General features: G+C 50.6%; 2 protein-coding genes across 2 annotated transcripts; one reads left to right on the forward strand and one right to left on the reverse strand.

Annotated features, from left to right (window-relative positions):
* Positions 1-1,881: 1,881 nt before the first annotated feature.
* On the forward strand, positions 1,882-10,032 carry TMEM235 (transmembrane protein 235). The gene is made up of 4 exons (XM_035098982.2): positions 1,882-2,191; positions 6,542-6,622; positions 7,865-8,002; positions 9,800-10,032. The coding sequence occupies exons 1-4, from the start codon at positions 1,972-1,974 to the stop codon at positions 10,030-10,032; spliced, it is 672 nt and encodes a 223-aa protein (XP_034954873.2). The 5' UTR covers positions 1,882-1,971.
* LOC118079725 (uncharacterized) lies at positions 9,200-18,476 on the reverse strand. The gene is made up of 7 exons (XM_035104218.2): positions 17,651-18,476; positions 16,812-16,895; positions 15,560-15,648; positions 13,716-13,901; positions 12,428-12,565; positions 11,793-11,985; positions 9,200-11,531 (listed from the first exon to the last, which is right to left on the reverse strand). The coding sequence occupies exons 1-7, from the start codon at positions 18,474-18,476 to the stop codon at positions 11,224-11,226; spliced, it is 1,824 nt and encodes a 607-aa protein (XP_034960109.2). The 3' UTR covers positions 9,200-11,223.
* Positions 18,477-19,077: the final 601 nt, after the last annotated feature.

Genomic DNA, 19,077 nt, shown 5'->3' on the forward strand with positions numbered 1-19,077 from the left:
AAGAGAGAGAATGATTTGCACTTAAATTGGAATCTTTACACTAATGGATCCAATACATTTGCAGATGTTTTCATTAGGGCCACCAGGACTAATGATTTTCTTTCTTCTTCATTTTAAGAAAAACTTACAGTGCTACCATTGCATGTACAAGTATTGCATACATATGAATTTGTCCAGCAGTCAATATCTATAGTCCTTCAAAAGTCTCCTGAAATCCTATATATATATAATAGTTTTGAAGTGTTTTGGTTCGCATCGTACCTTACTTTACCTCCTTCCTCTGATGCCCTCACATCTCTGCTTCCCAAAGGCTCGCACAGCTGTTTGTTGCAGCAGCCCTGGCTACAAGCTCCCCAAGCGAATGGTGCCTCGGGAGCTGGCCATGGGGTGCTTCCCATGCCCCTGTTGGGCAGTGTGAGGAGGCACCTCTCTTTGGGACAGGGGGTGCAGCTCAGAGACCAGAGGCAGCAGCTGCGGCTGCCCAGAGGACTCCCAAGGAGAAGAGAGAAGGCTGAGGGAACACCACAAGGAGGGTGTTCAAAAAGGGGTGAGGGGCTGCTGGCTCTGCAGGCAAGGGGTGGCATAACTGGGCTCCTGAGCCCCACAGGGGTGCCACAGAAAGAATGTAGTTGGTCAAGGGAGCTGTGGACCCAAAAAGGTTGAAAACTTCTGGGCTAAGGAGTAAACCCTACACAAATTCGGAGTGTATTCCCAGCAACACTGGCAGCCAAGCTGGTGCCAAATGTACTGTTCTTTTTTCCTTTGGACTACATCAGAGAGGCTGGGGGGGGGGTCTTGTTGTCTGGACAGCCCAGGGCCTCCATACACACTGCCCAGGCTTGTGACTCCGTTGTCTCTAGAGAGAGATGGATGCCAGCAACTGACAGCTCAACAATTGACCATTTAAAATAAAAAAGTGTTAGTGAGCATAAAGCTTACCACTAGGTCACTTAATATCCAATGTCTTCACATTCTGTGATGGCATTGTTGCTTTCTAACCCCACCCGCTGTACAAAAAAGCCCTTATACTTAAAAGGCCGGAAAACTCATCAAAAGCTCTTTCCCCAGCTGTCTCTCTTATTGTTTTGATTTACTATCAGAGCTCTGTCTAGGGCGGCGGTGTTTGTTTTCAACGTCCAGCTACAAGCCTGGCTCTTAAATGTGTTGGTTGCAGGTTCTCATTTATGTTAGCCATGAAGCTCGCCAATCACTCTCAGCCTACCTCACAGGCTTGTTGTGAGTGCCTAGGAATGGAGGGGGTAGGCCTTCTCTGGTGCTGTGGCAGAAGGGCAGCTGAAAAACCAAACGATGAACAAGCAGCACCTCTTTAAGCACTGCGGCTTGCCTCTTTCATTCTGAAATCCACTCCAGTTGGGGGCTCCGGGGGGGGGACCATAGTAGTAAGGCCATTAGTCCATCTAGACCAGTATTGCCTACACTGGCCAGCAGCTGCTCCCCCATCCTCTCATAGCTGGAGGCGCCGGTGACTCAACCTGGGGGCCTTTTGCAAGGAAAGAGGAGCTGCAAGTCCAGGCGGGGCCGCGCGCGCTTTCCTGAGCGAGAAAGCATCCACGGGGGAAAGTCTCCTGAGAGGCGCCCTCCCTGCTCTCAGAAGGACGGGATGATGAGACGCCCTCTCAAGTCAAGACGGCTGGAAAGAGAACCCGGGGAAATCCATCTCCCACTGAACTGAGCTGGGGGGGGGGCTTCATTGGAAAGAGGATCGCAGCTTCCTCGAAGGGAGCCTTTGACCCTGAAGCTTGCTGCTGGCAGGGTGGCTTTTTGCGGTCGCCCAAAGATGCGGCTTGGGGCGCGCGCGCGCGTGTTTCCACCTGACTCTCCATCGCCCCCTCCCCGGAGCGTTGCAGTGAGAAAGGGAGAGTCTCCCGCTGTTTCTCTCCACGTGTCCGCCGCCAGAGGCAGCGGTGGTGGTGGCGGCGGGCGGCTGTGACTGTGAGCAAGCCTGGCGGGATGGTGGCGAGGTGCTGCGGCCGCCGGGCCTTGGTGGTGGCGGTGCCTCCCGGGGCGCTCTGCCTAGGCGCGGCGCTCAGCGGGCTCTTCAGCTTCGGCTTCTTGGCCGCGGCCCTGGGCACCGATTACTGGTACCTGGTGAGCGTGGACTCGGCCAACAGCAGCGCTTGGGACGCCGAGCAGCTGAGTTCCCACTCCGGACTCTGGCGCCTCTGCGAAGGTAGGGCTGCGGCGGCGCGCGCGCCTTCTTTCCTCGGGTTCGCCACGGGAACACGGCGCGCTTCCCTTGGCACTGGGATCCGGAGAAGAAAGGGCTCTTTCTGGGATCCAAAATGGGTCCCGTCGGGGGTCGAGCGCCCCGCCCCCCCCCACAAAAACCGGACCTGCCGGTTTCAGCAGTCGTGAAAAAACTTTCTGCTGACAGAGGAATTGCCGTCGGGTCACAATATGAATCCCTTGGTGGTGAGTAGTTGTGGCAGCCGGCATTCCTCTGCCCTACTCAAGTCTTTGTGTCCTGGGGACGTCTTGATTCTGCTTCACCTGTTTGTTTAGGAAGATAGGACGCTGCATTACTAGTCCGCCTAGGTCAGTATTGCCAACACTGGCCGGCAGCAGCTCTCGAGGTTTTCTCACGGAGTTCTCTCACCGTCGTCCCTGGAGATGCCGTGGATTGATCCTGGGACCATCTGCATGCAAAGCATGCCCTTTCCCAAGCCCCTGCTCTCCTACCCACCTGGGCTGTCCGGACGCTCACCTGCAACTAGTTGTACTCCCTGGTTTGTGTATACATTTGGGGGTGGGGTGGGGAGAAGGGATCCCAGTGCCTTATAATCGCAGTATCCTGGTAGTACAGGTATAAGGTTAAGGCCAGCTGGAATTGTTCCATCTCCTTTTGCTAGCGATCGAAGAATTTCAGCCCTCCCGGTGGTGCTTTAACCTCCACGGATTTCCACGCATTTATTACTTTCTGTGCTGGGGCCGATGGTGGCCCGAGGGAAGAGATTAAAGGAGGAGGAGTCTGAGAAAGAACTGGTTTGGAGACAAGAACCCGCCCTTCTGGAGAGAAAAGAGGGCTGGGGTGTCAGAAGAGAGACCCTATTGCACTTCCATCAAAGATATGAAATGTCAGCATGTCAAGGGACGCGTCGAATGTTCGTTTTCACACTCTGGTGCCCAGCAGGAGTTTTGACACCCCTGCACCTCTGCCTCTGGGCTCATGTGGATATGCCCCCTGCTAAATCACAGCCCGGGGGGGGGGGTGGAGTAGAGCCTGCTGCTGTCCTCTGAGCTCTGCTCTCTCGGAGGTCGCTCCCACGCCACTGTTTATTGAGCAGCCATCCTGATTTGTTTGCGGGAGTCCTCGAATCAAGCCGTTGTTATTCCACATTTTCCTGTGTACGGACGTAGCCGGGGGGCGGGGCAGCTGCCCTCCCCCAAATCAAGTAAATATATAAAAATACTTAACTAACTGACCAACTGCGTCGCTGATAACGCGGTTCTTGCCCCACCCCACCCCACATAAAGCCCGCCCCCAATAAATCCTGGCTACTACCCCCCCCAAAGGGAACTATAGTTCGTTTATGGGGCTGGGAATATGTGGCTTCGTAGGAGAAAAGTAAAGTTCCTGGGATTCTTGCGCAGGTGTGTGTGTGTCATGTGATTTAAATGTATGGTGTTGATTTGCCCTAAAATTGCACAGGCTGAATTGGTTGGCATGTGATTTGAATCCGAGGCACAAATAGCAATAGCCTAGAAGTACGTTTACTACAACCATACAGCTGAGGTTGGAATTTTCCTCTCTGTCAAGTTCAATTTCTGCCATTCTCAGGCTGTTTGGTTCTGGGATTTTGGAACCTTTTGGGTCAGCGGAATCCTCCACTGTGCATGAACACCAGTTTGCCCTATTGGAAGGAAAGGGTGGGTTCAAAGTCCTCCAGACCTTTAGAGCGAGGGCTCACAAACAAGTGTATCTGAAGAAGTGTGCATGCACACGAAAGCTCATACAAAAATAAAAACTTAGTTGGTCTTTAAGGTGCTACTGAATGAATTTTTTTATTTTGCTTCGACTCAGACCATTATTATTATTATTATTATTATTATTATTATTATTATTATTATTATTACCAACACGGCTACCTACCTGTAAATGGTCTGTAAGATTCATTCAGGTTGCCCATTCATATTGGTCTTTGACTGCATCTTTATTGCCTCTTTTTCTTATACTGTAGGCATTTTATTGTATTGCAACCTGAACTCGTAGACATAGAAGATGCAATATCTTTTTTAAAAAAAATTAAAATTAAAAACCATACAGCGCAACACATTGCAATTGCTTAAACAGGCAGAAAAATAATCATGTGCTGTGCGAAGACCATCAGAAATTTTCAAGTTGCTAGTTCCGCCCCACACCTGAAGAGTGCACCTCTGGGGCCAGCCACTTCCTAGCCCAAGTTCTTACTCCTCCATTGCCAAAAAGTGATAATTCAGGTACCTTGGATGGATGCAAAACAGAGAGGGGAATCAAGGAGCTACTGTCAATTCAATTCAATTCAAACATTTATTGTGTTAGCATACAGCCATAGCAAAATAAAACAATACAAAATGCCAGAGACAAGCAACAGAGCATAATTCAAGGTGACATTGCTGGTGTAATAACATTTAAATTACCCTAAGACAATAATGCAAAGATTTAGGTGCCAGCACCAAAAATCTAATATGCAGATATATGTAGAGCATAAAATAGCCCAAAATAGGCTCGGCACGTTCAGTTTAAAATGAAATAGAGAGAATTAAAACAGGTCCAGGTCTAGGACACACTATCCTGTCCGGGTAGCCCTGAGTTTCAGGGCCTGCACTGTGAAGATTGCCACCCCACGTGTAATTAGGGGATTTGCGTCCACAAGAAGCAATTTCAAACAGACTTCCTTAGATGTAATGGGGTCACGAAGAGTCGGACACGACTAAACAACTAAACAACAACAAGATGTAATGGTGGACGGGATCAAGAGGAGGAGCTTAGATCTTATTGGCTCATAAATGGGGCAGTAGAAAAAGAAATGTAGGAAGTCCTCTATTTCATTCATTGTGCATGGGCATAGGCGCTGAGTAATAGGGGTCTTAGAGTAAATCCCCTGCAGGAAGGCCGTGGGTATAGAATGAAAACGGGCCATAGTAAACGCTCTTCTCAAATTGGGCTCCATCAGGTCTATCAAGTACAGTAGTTGGCAAGTGATCTTACCACTTTCACTTTAGGAAACCACATAGAGAGGCGGACTGTGTTGGACCGTGCCCGGTCCATGGCCTCGTCCCTTGTAAGAATCCAGGCCCGGATTTTATGTTGGTCCCAGGATGACAGCATGTCGAATTCTGGGAGGGAGTAGCATGTAATAATAGTCTCCATGCCCTTAGACCAGGCATGTCAAACCTGCGGCCCTCCAGATGTTTTGGACTACAATTCCCATCTTCCCCAACCACTGGTCCTGCTAGCTAGGGATCATGGGAGTTGTAGGCCAAAACATCTGGAGGGCCGCAGGTTTGACATGCCTGCCTTAGACCATTTGTTGCTATGGGAACAAGTTAAAAAGGCTTGCCTGGTTAATAGGGAACCTGGGGCAGTTATTAATTTACAATAAAAACAAATGATTCTAATGTGGGCTCTCGCAACAATGGAGGGGAGGGCCAGTTCTGTTCTTAACCTTGCAGCAACCGAGCCCTTGGGGAGACCCAGTACCTTTCGTGCAAATGAGTTTTGTAGAATCTCCAGCCGTTGTAGTATTTTTAAATTCCACCCCCAAATTTCAACCCCATACAGTAACATCGGGAGGACTTTGCTGATAAATGCTTTTCTAATTGGTGGAACTTCAAGGAGCTATTGTGGCAATGTCATAGGGAGAAATGAGTGTGAGGCAGGTCAGCCAGCTGCTTTGATTTGCTCACCCAGTGGAGACTGGTCCTTTAGAGCAAATGGGGCCCTGCCCCACCAACTTCAGTCTTCCCCCAGACAGCGCCACATCTGCCTTGGCTTTTTTACTTACAGGCAGTCCAGGGGATGGTACTGGCTTTCAGCCTCCTCCTCCTCCTCCTCCTCCTCCTCCTCCTCCTCCTCCTCCTCCTCCTCCTCCTCCTCCTCCTCCGTCTTAGCATTGTCCTTGGAGAACTCAGCAGGAAAGAGGATAGGGCAAAAACTAGAATTACTGTAGTTGATTTTGTCACTGGCTCGGGCTCCATGTACTGTTGATCTCGCTGCCTACCCCCCCCCCCTGTGTCAATGGGCACCAGCCACCACTGGGCTCTCCCACCACCCCATCTTATTGCCAAGAAAGGCTCTGAGCTTAATAAGAGGAGTCCCGTGGTAATCAGCATCCATGCCAGCATTGCCTGCCTCAGCCCAGTTAGCTCCACCTCTCTCTCTGTTCAAGGTCCCAGACATATCTTGGAGATGTAAAATTTCATGTCTAGGTGGTTAGCACTGCCGAAGGTGGGAGGCAGCATTTTGAAATGGCAAACTCTGTGGCTGGATCTCTGATCATCCTTTGATGCTGTTCCTCTCCTTGTCACTCCCCCCCCCCAGGGCAGAATGCCTGCACGCCTCTGATAGACCCGTTTGGCACAGAGAGTTGGCTAGTTCCCGCATCGCTCCAGCATCTTATATGTGAGTAGGCAGGCAGCCTAATGTGGGCTCAGCCTTTTGGATGGCGGTGGGAATCTCTGTATAGCAAGATGGAGTTTGGAAGTGTGTTCTCAGGGTGGGGGTGGCATGATGTAGTTGGATAATTTTGAACCCTGGACTTTGTGGCTATATGGGGGGCCCTTTTAGATGGCTGTGTGTGCGTTACCACCACATTGACTGATGTAGGGATGGCCACTAAACTGGACAGCTTTGAAGAGGATTAGACAAACCCATGGATGATAAGGCTGTTAATGGTCATTAGCTATGATGGCAATGTTCCATCCACTCTGTCGAAGGCCATATGCCTCTGAAAACCCAGCTGTTGGGAATCACAAGTGGTAAGTGCCCTGTTGCACTTGTGGCCTTCTCATAAGCATCTGCTTATCCACAGTGAGAATAGGATACCGGGACCAGAAGGTCTTTTAATGATGATGTTTTTAATGATGGTAAATGTTTGATGATGATGATGTTTTTTAATTATGATAAAAAGTAGCAGCAGCAACAACAAAAAGGATGGTGTGGTGGCCAGGATGAGCCCCAGCTGGCCCAGGTGCTTGTGCTGGGCCTGTTTGCTGCCATCATCTGCCACTCTTAAGAGTGGTCATTTGGGGGCACCTTGAGTTGCACCACTGCTCTTGAGTCTCAGTGTGTGTTCCCTTTGCCACCTTAGTGGTCAGTGAAGCTGGTCCCCCCCCCTTCATCTTTACCCTAGGCAAAAGTGTTCACACCTTGGCTATAGACCAATTAGGCACAGTTTAAGGACTTCAATCTGTGTGAAGCTGGTTTGAGAAACAGCTGCATTCGACAGTGGTATTTTATAACGGGATTAATGCCTGTTTTAGATAATGTTTAAATATGGATTAAATACCCAGCACTGGTGAGTGTGAACCCAGCCTATATCGCTGGAGGCCCTTCTGTAAATCAGATTGTGGTTGAAGATGAGCACTGTTTTGGAGGTGCAAGCAGGGTGATTTGTTTCTTGAAATGAAATGTCACATGGAGGAAACAGAAAGGTGGTGGGCTCTCCTTCACCAGAGGCTTTTAAAAAGCAGAAGCTGGATGACCACCTATCAGGGATGCTGTAGCACTAGGGTCCCTGGATTGCCCGGCGGTTGGACCCAATGACCCCTGGGGTCATCTGTAAGGCTGCATTCACCTATCCTCCAATACACCATCCTGCTTTCCCCCTCCACTGAATGTCCCCCTCTTCTGTCTCTCTGCCAGCCATGCATCGAGCCTTTGTGGTCCTGCTGCCTCTCAGCCTCGTCTTGATAGTCTTCGGCTGGATCTGTGGGGTCATCGGTTCCTTGGTCCAGAGCTCTCGACTTTTGCTCTTCACAGGCTGCTATTTTCTGCTGGGTGGTGAGTGAAAGCTATGTATTTGGAGGGGGGGCGGACCAGGTTTTCTTTCTTTATCAGTCTCTCTCACCCCCCACCCCACCCCACCCCCCACCCAACATGGCAAAATGTCATTAAACACTTGCTCTCAGGGAATACTTAGCAGATTGTGTCTTAGTGCCACCAGGACACAGCTGCCCCTTGGCGAGACCAACGCAACAGTGAAGGTGCAAACGAGTGTGCTGTGGTCTTTGTGCCACGGGAACCACATATTGTCTCATCATTGACTCTTGACCTGTCCTCACCGCCTTTCCCCTTCCTTGAAGGCAGAAAAAGAACTCCTGACTGCTCAGAACAGCAGAGGAACCTACCCAGAATCCTTTGCAGAAGGGATGAGGGGACCTGAAGGTTTCCAACTCTTGTCAGCCCCCAGCCACTAAGATGGGAACTGAAGTCCAAGCGCACCTGGAGGGCCACAGGTCTTTCATCTCTGCTTTGCAAGCACCGGGGAGGGATTAGCACTTGAACCAAGCTGGCTTACACTGGGACAAGGAAAGTTATTTGGCTGGTGGAACTGCTCTCCTTGTAGGCCCCGGGTGGGCATGGGTGGTCTGACGGTCAAGTAGAGACAAAAGCTAATCTCTACTTGCTAGCCTTCATGCCACTTGTCCGAGAACTGACTGCAGACTGGATTCCTGATGATGTTTTATTGTTAACACAGCTCTGTCTTACAAGACATGTGGAGGTTGGGGAACCTTAGTTCAGTGGTAGGACAAATGAGGGTGTCCCAGATTCAGCTACTCGCCTCTCCCATTAAAAGGGTCAGGTGATGTGAATGCAGCAGAGGTTTAGCATCAGAGTTATCCTTCTCCTAGAGGGGCCTTCGCGGTAGCGGCGCCCGCCCTGTGGAACACCCTCCCATCAGATGTCAAAGAAATAAAAAACTATCTGACTTTTAGAAAACATCTGAAGGCAACCCTGTTTGGTTAAGTTTTTAAAGTTTGGTGTTTTATTGTGTGTTTTTTAATATTCTGTTGGAAGCCGCCCAGAGTGGCTGGGGAAGCCCAGCCAGATGGATGGGGTATAAATAATAAGTATTATTATAATTATTAGGGCTACCTTCCCAGGTTTACGAGCTAAATCTGCATATAGATTCAACCCCACCCCACTAAAAAAAACACGAGACGAAAGCTCATACCTATGACAAACTTAGTTGGTCTCTAAGGTGCTACTGGAAGGATTTTTTTATTTTTTTGTTTCGATTACGTCAGACCAACACGGCTACCTACCTGTAATGAGAATACTGTATCATTCAATATTATTCGGAGCACCCATCATATGAATAAATCCAGCTACAGTGGTACCTCGACTTACGAACGACTCGGCAACCGAATTTTCCGACTTACCGATGGGGCAAATGGCCGCACGCTTACGATTTTTTCGACATCCGAATGGAAACCGCGGCGGTTTTAGATAGGGTTTTTTCGACTTACGAATTTTTAGGTGGGGTTGCTTTGACTTATGAATTTCCCGGTTTCCAATGCATTCCTATGGGAAATTGCGTTTCCAATGGCGCTTTTCAACTTACGAATTTTTCGACCTGCGAACGTGCCTTCGGAACGGATTAAATTCGTAAGTCGAGGCACCGCTGTATTTTAATTGTGGTGATGATTCACAACAATAATATTTACCCTACTGCCTCTGACTAAGGAATGGTCCTTTTAGTTATCATGGTTAGGAGCAGCATGTCGTGAGCCCTGGTCGGAGGCAGTGTCTGCTACAGGACTGGCACTGATCCGTCCCCTTTCCCCCTCTCCCCAGCACTGCTGACCCTGTCGGGGACCAGCACCTACATCTGCTACTCCAGCGCAGCCTTCGCCGAGACAGTGCGTATGTTTGACCAGCAGCGCTTCGAGCACGTCCGCATCGCCTTTGGCTGGTCCCTGGCCCTTGCCTGGCTATCTTTTGGCACCGAGGGGTTGGCCGGCATCCTGCTTCTCCTGGGTGCTCAGGGGCTCCGCCTGAAGCCGGATGCCTGCGCGGTGATCATCTGATGCAGAGGCCCGGCATTCTCAGGGCTGTGAAATAACCCTACTCTGCTCGATTGGGCTTCTTGGGGTGAAAATTCCACCACTGCCGATCCCCCTCTTGTTGTGCAGCGACAACACATAACCTGCGTGGAGGGCAAGGTGTTATGAAGCCAGTGGGAAGATCTCCTTGTGGGTGTGCCAGGCTGAGGGATGCATGTGGAAGGGGTGAGGGACCCCAATTGATAAGGTGCAGTGGTTGCCATCCTTACATGCTGGGCTCATAACTCTTGGTGTGCAAGCAGAGCTGAGGAAGGGAAACAGCAAATGCCTTGTTCCTCACCCAAGGGTAGGAGGCCTGTGTGATCCACCCAGATGTTTCTGGACTCCGATCTCCATCAGCCCCAGCCAGCATGGCCAATGGGCCTGGGGTGATGGGAGTTGTAGTCCAGCAACATTTGGACCAGTTCCCCATCCCTGTCCTAACTCAACAACTGAAGGATCCATGGCTCCTTCTCCCTGTTTCTTGGCATGCATAGCTGATGCTCCTTCCCTTCCAAGCATGCCCATCTGCTTGTCCTCCTCGTTGCATCCGGGGCCTCTTGAATTAAAAGGGCTCTGGTAGGAAGAGGTGCCATTTATTTAGTCAAAGGATTTCTATCCTTCTCCTACAGCTGGAAAAATGCTCCCAGAGCAGCTTACAGAAATCAGTAGTAAGGCAGCCCTTGCCCTCAGTGTTATAATCGAAAAGACATGGCACACAAGGAAAAAGGGAATAGGAGGGAGGAGGAAAAATAAAAAAGCAAGCTCTGGCTCCTTTTCTTAAAGCTACGGTTCTTAGCGGGCAGGTATCCCTTAGCCTGAACAGAACAGGAGCAGAGCATCCCTGGGAAACAATGCTCCCTCCCCATTGTTGGGACTGTTTCCTGAAGGGGGCTGTGCCAGGCCATGAAGTGGCGCAGCTCCTTTGGTCTGGCAACAGAATCTGTTGGCTGCCAGAGCAGCTGCTGGAAACAGGCAGGCTCTCCCACTGCTGTTCCCCCATAGCAGGTGGGTTGGGAAGCTGAAGCCCATTTCTCTCCTCTGTGGAGCCATGTGGGCCACGTCTTTAGCTAGGCCAGGGCTGAGCAATCACAGGCTTGCCTTCTCAGCACGTCCTGGCTTGTTTCAGGCTGACCTCCTGTGCACAAACTTAGCTTCCGACCCGCCAGACTGGCTTCAGGGTATGCCGGCGCTTTGCTGCTCCCACTTGCCCAGGACGAAGCGCCACTTGCCCTCAGCCAGCTGCGTGTCACGGAGGGAGACGTCGCAGTGCCAGACGGCGCGCAGGCAACGCTCGCCCCACGGGAAGAGCCTCACGCTGACGGCTTGGCCTGTGGCGGCCACCTCCTCCTCACTCACCGCCTCCATCAGCTCACAGAGCTTGGCAGGGGTCAGCCCGGGAGCCGAGACGGTCGCCATGACGATGTTGGTCTCCACAGTGGCAGGACGTACGGAGCAGAGAGGCGAGCCCAGGGCAAAGGCACCTGTAATGGGAAAACATAAGTTATCCAACCACAGGATAAATGGGTGGGTGTAGGAGAGTAAGGAATAGGGAGAGATCCTTACCCACCAACAGGGAGGGCTGGCCTGCTGAAATCTGAGCTGAAAGCTGACCCCAGCATAGGAGGAGCTGGAGAAATCTACCCTTCGAGCCTTGGCTCAAGGTGGCACCCTGTGTCAGCAAAGGGGTGGTGAGCAGAGGTTAGGCGTTCTCAATCCCTCCCTCGGCCTCACAGAACAGGCACCTTGGGCAAAGTGTCTGGCATTGTGATGATCCCTCTTCAGCGTCTCCTCCACATGGCTCAATCCAACCAGGCCAGCGGCTGCCAGGACCCCTGCCTGGCGCATCCCGCCTCCGAGGAGCTTCCGCACGCGCCAGGCTTCGGCGATCAGCTCTCCGCTTCCGACAAGAAGTGCCCCGGCTGGTGCTCCCACGCCCTGTGCCATCGAAAAGAGAAAAGATGGGGTTAGCCAGTGTGGAGGCTGCAGAGAATCCCAAACATCTCGGTCCCAGGGTTCCTGCGTGGAGGAGCTCTTGCACAGCCCCTTCCACTAGCCTCTATCTAGCTTTGTTCGGATCCACCTGCAAAGTTCTGCTGCAAATCCAAGGATGGATCGCAGAGGTTTCAAAGCACTTTGCCAGGGAAGGAGTGCAGTTCTGCTTTGCATGTGGATGGCCTCAGGCTCAATTCCCAGGCAAGGCTGGGAGGGACCCCTTTCTGGAATCCTGGGGAGCCGCTGCCAGTCAGTGTAGGCAGTACTGAGCTGGATGGAGCTCGGCTTCCTAAGTCCCCACAGTTAGGTGAGCCTCGCAAGTACTGTGCTTGCACTCTTCCCCGAAATCCACCCTGTTCAGAGTCACGGTATAGAAACAACCTACCTTAGAGAGGCACAGGGAGATGGAGTTGCAGTGCTGGGAGATATGAGCTGGTGGCACTCCCAAGGCCACGGCAGCGTTAAGCACCCTGGCGCCATCCATGTGAATCCGCAGGCCGTATCGCTGGGCTAGCTGGCGCACCTGTGTAGAGAATGGAGCTCAACCAACAACTCAAAGCAGGCTTCCTCAACCTCGGCCCTCCAGATGTTTTTGGCCTACGGCTCCCATGATCCCTAGCTAGCATGACCAGTGGTCAGGGATGATGGGAACTGTAGTCTCAAAAAAACATCTGGAGGGCTGAGGTTGAGGAAGCCTGGCTTACAAGGCTTGCGGCAGGCGGAGGGGAAGACGTCCCAGAGCTGCTGGCCTTTCTTAGGGGCATTGCAGGTTCCGCTTTATGTAGAGCTCTGACTCTAGGGGCCTCATGATATCAAGACCCCTGCTCTGCGAGAAAACTAAAAGACAATCTTGGGTTACTGCTGGTAGGCAGGCTCCTATGGTCAGAGGAGATTGCTCAGTGTCTTTGAGCCCAGCCAAGGGGTGCTAAGTTGGGGGGTCTTCCTTTATCATCATCACTTCCTCTAATAACAAACTTGGGTGGGGCAGTGCCTGGCAGTTCCAAAGAGGTTTTTTAAAGCAAGGAGCCCCCCCCCCAAAAAATAAGGTCGATACATATCTAGAGATGCCCTCCCTAAGTACAGAGGTATGACTAAAACCTTCCAAAATGGCCTGACAAGGACCTATGAATTTCCAGGGCTTTACCAAATGTAGATGTGCCAGCTTAAGGGTGACTGGGGATGGGAGAAGGAAACGAGATAAGGGTGGGGAAGCCAATAGAAGTGTGGATTAAGGTGAAAAGTGGGGGTGGGGGAACCCTCCATCCTCCACTACAGATGCATGCATTTTGGGTGGAATGTGGATACACCCCACAACAATTTTTTTAAAAAGTTTTATTTATTGTATAAATGCACACAGCTATTAAAAACATTGATAAATAAATACAAACACTGAATGTACTTAAATGAATAAAATGTTATTCCTGCTACTACAGACTCTATTGCTCACAATGCCCCACCACAACGAAAAGGCAGCTGAATTCGTAGGGTTGAAAGGGACCCTGAGGATCATCTAGCCCCCAGCCCCCTGCAATGCAGGAATACGCAGCTGCCCATACGGGGATCGAACCTGCAACCTTGGCATCATCAGCACCACGCTCTAACCTGCTGTCCAGGCTCTATCCAGGCTCTCCCAGTCAGTTGGGTTGAGTGGATGAATGACTCATGGTACTCACCTCTTGCAGGTACTTAAGGGGCAGCACCCTTCCCCCGGCCGAGCTGTGCGTGTTCTCAAGGGAAATGAGCTCAGGGCAGGGGTGGTACTGGCTTTGGTGGGCCCGCTGGATCTTCTGCTCCAGTTCATCCAGATCGATGGTCCCGTTGGGCAGGTCCTGTAATGCCTCTGAATGGACCCCCGCCACCTGGGTGAGAACAAAGTGGGTGGGTGGCCTCAGGCGAAGCCTGTACATGGTAAATGACTCATGCCGATAAAAGCTTTTACATTAACTTTGATGCAGTTTATGGTGAATGTAAATATGTGGTACCCAGTTTTGTTGGGAACAAAGTTCTTTATATGGAAAGGCACAAGTACATGTGCAACCTCTCTGAATGAGCCACGGCACCAGTTTGTGATAGTGAAGCCATCTGGTCTTGTAGGGAACAGACACTTCAGGACCTCTGAGAAGGCAAACTGATTGGTCAAGAAAAATCCTGATGCTGCAGGCACGACTTCCAGATCAAGCAAAACGAAAGCTGCAATTGAACAAGGCGGGGTTTAATTCAGAGCAAACAAGCCTAGCCTTGCACTATAAGGCAGAGAGGTTGTGTTTGGGCTGCAAGGTGGGCAGGAGACTTATGGGGGGAGCTGATAGGAGGCAGAGGCAAGTTCTTCCAATAAGTCTTTTGGAAAGTTAGGAGGACTGGAGCTTGGGATTATTTAAATGGATTAATACACAGAAGTAGTAGTTTTGGAGGTGCAAGCAACCTCAACCCAAAATGTTGCTTTGCAGTTTTAGCGTTGTGCTGCTGTTCTTATCTAAAGGAAGACGTCATAGCATGTTCTAAAATGCATTAAATATATTTATGTCCTGCTGCAGTCATTGGGACCACTGATTCAGGATCTGAGTGCCAGAGACACACAGCAATCCGTGCTAAGCATATGGAAGAACAAAAAATGGGGCAACGTGCTGATAATGCAGTAAGTGTTAGAACGCACAAGGCAGCTTCCTGTAAATACTGATTCATGCAAGGACCGCAAATAGCTTTCTACTCACAAGGGGGAAATCCCTTGGTTGGATCAATTGAATTCAAAACCCATGCACTGGCATTGCACCAATGGAAGCGTTGCAAAATATAACAAAGGGACAAATCACTAAGGCATCTGTTGGTGGGTGGCGGGGCATGAGGAGTCAATAAATATCCCACACCTAGAAGGAATCAACATCACCTAGCTTAATCTCCTGTGCCCAGGGTTTCAGCTCCTTCGAAATTACCAGCATGGAAAATCCAGAGCTCTAAGAATAAGACATGGGATGCTTATAATCTCCAATTCTCAACAGTGGATCAGTGAGTTCGTTTCAAAAAGCTTAGTGGAAAAGACTGTTCTAAGAAGGTATTTGCAGGCAAACCATGCAAGCATTCTGGGGGGTCAGCTAAAAAAAATACATCGCAGGAGGTAACAAAGCAAATCATTAGAACAAAAGGGGAAGACAATTTGGTTTGGTTCTTTAGTGTGAAACAATCTTCACACAATGTTATTTTGAGCTGAGCACAGAGACACTTGTGCATGAAGTCGGGATTGGAAACTGTTACTATCCAAGGAGAGGAGGATGCAGCTCGTGCTAATAGCCACTAGAGGGAAGCACATCACCAGGCTTCTCACTCCTCTGGCTAAGGTTTGAGTACTGTAAAGCCTTGGACAGCTGCGTCCCCATGGCCCCTTTGCGAGATTGTGACCACATTTGCTTTGGCAGCTGTAAGTACATGAGACCTTTGCCATGTCTCTGGTTCCTTGTTTTTGAGATGGAATATGGGTAGAAAGAAGCACAATGAGCTTAGGTGATGGCCCAGCATCACTTACCTGTGCAGTACCTCCGTGCTCATACACATGGATGTGGGACTCCCTCCCAAGCAGGAGCTGCGCCCCTCGCCTGTGACAGTGGCACATGACTATGGTAAGAGAGTACAAGGGTGAGAACTGGGGAGTGTATAGTGGGGGTGGGGGGAAACACAGAGTCAGAGGGCAAGAGAAAATGATGAATCTGTCACTGTTATCTCCTCCACAAATATATAGTGTAGAGTTGGAAGGGACCTTCAGGGACATCTAGTCCAACCCCTCGCAATTCAGGAATATGCAGCTGTCCCATACGGGGATCGAACCTGCAACCTTAGCAACTATCAGCACCATGCTCTAACCAAGTGAGCTGACCAGGTTGCCTGCTTTGCTGCAGCTTTCATCACTGCTAGGAGATCCCTGAGCTGAAGCAGTCGGCAACGCTTATTCCAATCTCTCCAGCACCTTTTAAGAGTGCAGCAGTTAGGAGCTCTCATCTCACAGTCAAAAACGTTTTGCCTAGTAATTCTAAGGCTAGAGAAAGCCTCTTAGGCAGGGGGTTGAAGGTGTATATTTTTGTTGCACATGGATGGCACTGTACTGCCACCAATGCTGGTAACCCTGCGGCCCTCCAGAAGGTGTTGAACTACAACTCCCACCACCCCTGACCCACTAGTTCAAGGTGGTGTACGTGGTTCTCCTCCCTATTTTATCCTAACAACAACAACCATGCGAGGTAGGTTAGGCTAAGAGAAGGTGACTGGCCCAAGGCCACCCAGTGAGATTCATGACTCAGTGGGGATTTGAACCCTGGTCTCCCAAGTTATAGTCCAGTACTGTAACTGTTATGCCACACTGGGAGTCTTGCAACATTTAGAGGGCCACAAAGTCCCCACCACTGATTTTATAAATAATAACTGAAATAATAAAAACAAAACTGGAACAATTCCCAAAATGAAACTTACTCTCCTGACTGCTTCATTCAGGGGTTTTTATTTAATGACTGGTTCTTAGGGCATAGCCCTTACAAGGAGACTTACATAATAATAAAACAGAGGGCATTAAAGTGATAGGCAGAGCACATATGTATTTATATGCCTAGTGTAAATAAGGGCTCTGAACCAGTGGAGGCATCTGCCAATGGGAGAAGAGGGGATCACCACGGCCCCGCCCCCACCCAATCAACTCCAAAGAGTTGGGGGCCCTTCCAGAACAGGATGGAAGGTGTTACAAGGGGCTGCAGGAGAAATTAGCTCCAATTGCTTCTAATGAGACTTACCAGCAATGAGGTTTGCCATGGTGGCTGTGGGAACAAACAAAGCCCCTTCCATTCCAAGGAGATCAGCCACTACTCTCTGCAGCTCTGAAGGGGGAAATAAAAACACAAGGACAAGAAGAAGCCACCCTCGAGTTTCACATAGTGCATGGGGTGGGTGGGTGTGATGTCAGAAGTTCACAACTGGGAGCCTGTTCACAGAATCAGGATATTTGAGTTTTAACACCTCCTACTCCAGGTTGCTGAATATTTCAGCCAGGAATATAAGCAAAACATAAATAGGCTGAATATTATTCCCATGAACAAGCTCCTTTCAGACAAGTTTGGGGCAATTTCCAGAGGGGTAGTCTCTTAACAGCAAAATGACTTGTGACACTTCCAAGGCTAACAATTTTATTATGGTACAAGCATTTGCAGACTAGGCATGATAAAATCACCAATGGAGCTTAGATTAATTCTTCATGGAGACAGACACCCAGCAGCCAACATTGGCCCTTAAAGCCACAGGAAACTATATATTATATTACAATAAACAAAATCCAGGTGTAGAGCCTGTCTTTCCATAAAATATTGAGGCCGGCTCTTTCCATCTGCTCCCCTCCAAATGCAACATTTTCCCTGGAAGGTATTGTATTTTTATGTTGTGAATCGCCCTGTGATCTTTGGATGAAGGGCAGCATACCAATTTAATAAGAAGAATAAATAGTGAAAATAAATCTCTGCCGTTCACAATGCCATTGCTTTTGACAGCTGGGTCTTGAAAACGAGAGCCTTGCTCCACAGCATGGAGCCCGTTGGAGAGCTTTACCGACCCAGGGACACCCCTTTTCACCCAGACTCACCATTGACCGTGGGGTCCTCCCCGTAGTCATCATCCCCCACCTCTGCCTGGGCCATAGCTTGCCTCATCTCGGGGCTTGGCCGAGTCACAGTGTCACTGCGCAGATCCACCACGTGGCACTCAGTCCCTGCTGGGCGACTGGCATGGTAACTATGCTTGCCCACTCTTGGAGCAGGGACAAGGGAAGAAGCCGGCTGCTTGGGGTACCAAGGTAGACTGGCACAATGTTGCCCAGTGCCTGACCAGCTGTATGTCCTTATCAGGATCCTCATAAGCCAAGGGGCCCTGAGGCTGGCCCTAAGAGGCTGGCGAGTAGAGCTTGGGTGGGCTAAGCTGCTGCAAAAGGTCCAACACGGACCCTTTTGCGTGGGATGGCTCAGAAGGATGCCAACACCCTGGTACCAACAGCGTGGTAGGTCCAGGCAAGCACCAAGTCCCTGGCACGGATCCCAAGGTGTGAGTTGATCCATGCAGGCTTTAAATACCCGGCTGCGGTAACCGTGCCCAGAGGACACCAGGGTGGTGCCTACGCCCAACCGCCTGCGAGGAAACCGTGACAGAATAGCCCCTGGCTGCCGCCTGCACCAGGAGTCGCTGCTGAACCCAGGGTAACCAGCCTTGCAGCTTGTCGGCGCATAGGCTTTCCCGCCTTGGCTGCTGGCAGGCGGAGAAGCGGGCGCCCAGCAGGAGCAGATGCGGGCATGGAGCTCCTTGCAGAGGAGGGCACGACCTCCGCGCCTGGCCATTTCTCCCCCGGTCTGCAGCGCCGGCACCAGCAACATCGCCGCTTCTTCCGCCCAGCACCAACTGGGCAGAGTCCAAAGCATCACGCTCTTCCCCTAAGGAGCCAGACTACAACTCCCAGCATGCTTCGGGCGCCGCGATTTCTCTCTGCCCTGTTTTCACTGAGTTTTGGTAGTTGTAGTCCCGGTGCGGACTACAGCAGACGAGCCGGGATCTCTCTCTGCCCCGGCCATTCCCGTGGCGTTATGGTAGTTATAGTCCCGGTGGAAGTTAAAGGCTGGTTTAGAAATGGCATGGCAGCGTGTGCAGGGTGGGGGAGGAGAGAAAGTGCATTTGTGAGAAGCCATAGGACGGACAGTTCCAGTTTAGGTGGGGTGTGTGGAAAGGGGGGCCTTGCTCCTCCTCTCCCGACCTCCAGCCAACCCAACCCTTTCCTCCCCTCGACGACGCCATCAGGAAAGTGGCAGCGGGCGAACCACGTTCTCTCCCCCCCCCCCCACATAGAATCATAGATTTGTAGAGGAGGATCCTCTGGTCCAAACCCCTGCAATATAGGAATCTTTTGCTCCACGTGATGCTCGAACTCATGACCCTGAGATTAAGAGTCTTATGCTCTGCCGAATAAGCTATCGCAGGGGCCACTACATTTAAGGCACCGATCATTCAACTTTCCCTCGCGCAGGA

The sequence above is a fragment of the Zootoca vivipara genome, chromosome 2 (genome assembly GCF_963506605.1).
Source record: "Zootoca vivipara chromosome 2, rZooViv1.1, whole genome shotgun sequence".
Taxonomy (NCBI): domain Eukaryota; kingdom Metazoa; phylum Chordata; class Lepidosauria; order Squamata; family Lacertidae; genus Zootoca; species Zootoca vivipara.

Coding starts and splice junctions, on each gene's coding strand:
- TMEM235 (XM_035098982.2), top strand. CDS start 1,972: ATGGTGGCGAGGTGCTGCGGCCGCCGGGCCTTGGTGGTGGCGGTGCCT. Junction 6,623..7,864: donor ATCGCTCCAGCATCTTATAT/GTGAGTAGGCAG, acceptor TCTCTCTGCCAG/CCATGCATCGAGCCTTTGTG. Junction 8,003..9,799: donor CTGCTATTTTCTGCTGGGTG/GTGAGTGAAAGC, acceptor CCCTCTCCCCAG/CACTGCTGACCCTGTCGGGG.
- LOC118079725 (XM_035104218.2), bottom strand. CDS start 18,476: ATGCTTTGGACTCTGCCCAGTTGGTGCTGGGCGGAAGAAGCGGCGATG. Junction 11,986..12,427: donor TCTCCCTGTGCCTCTCTAAG/GTAGGTTGTTTC, acceptor TCGATGGCACAG/GGCGTGGGAGCACCAGCCGG. Junction 11,532..11,792: donor TGCCAGACACTTTGCCCAAG/GTGCCTGTTCTG, acceptor TTCCCATTACAG/GTGCCTTTGCCCTGGGCTCG.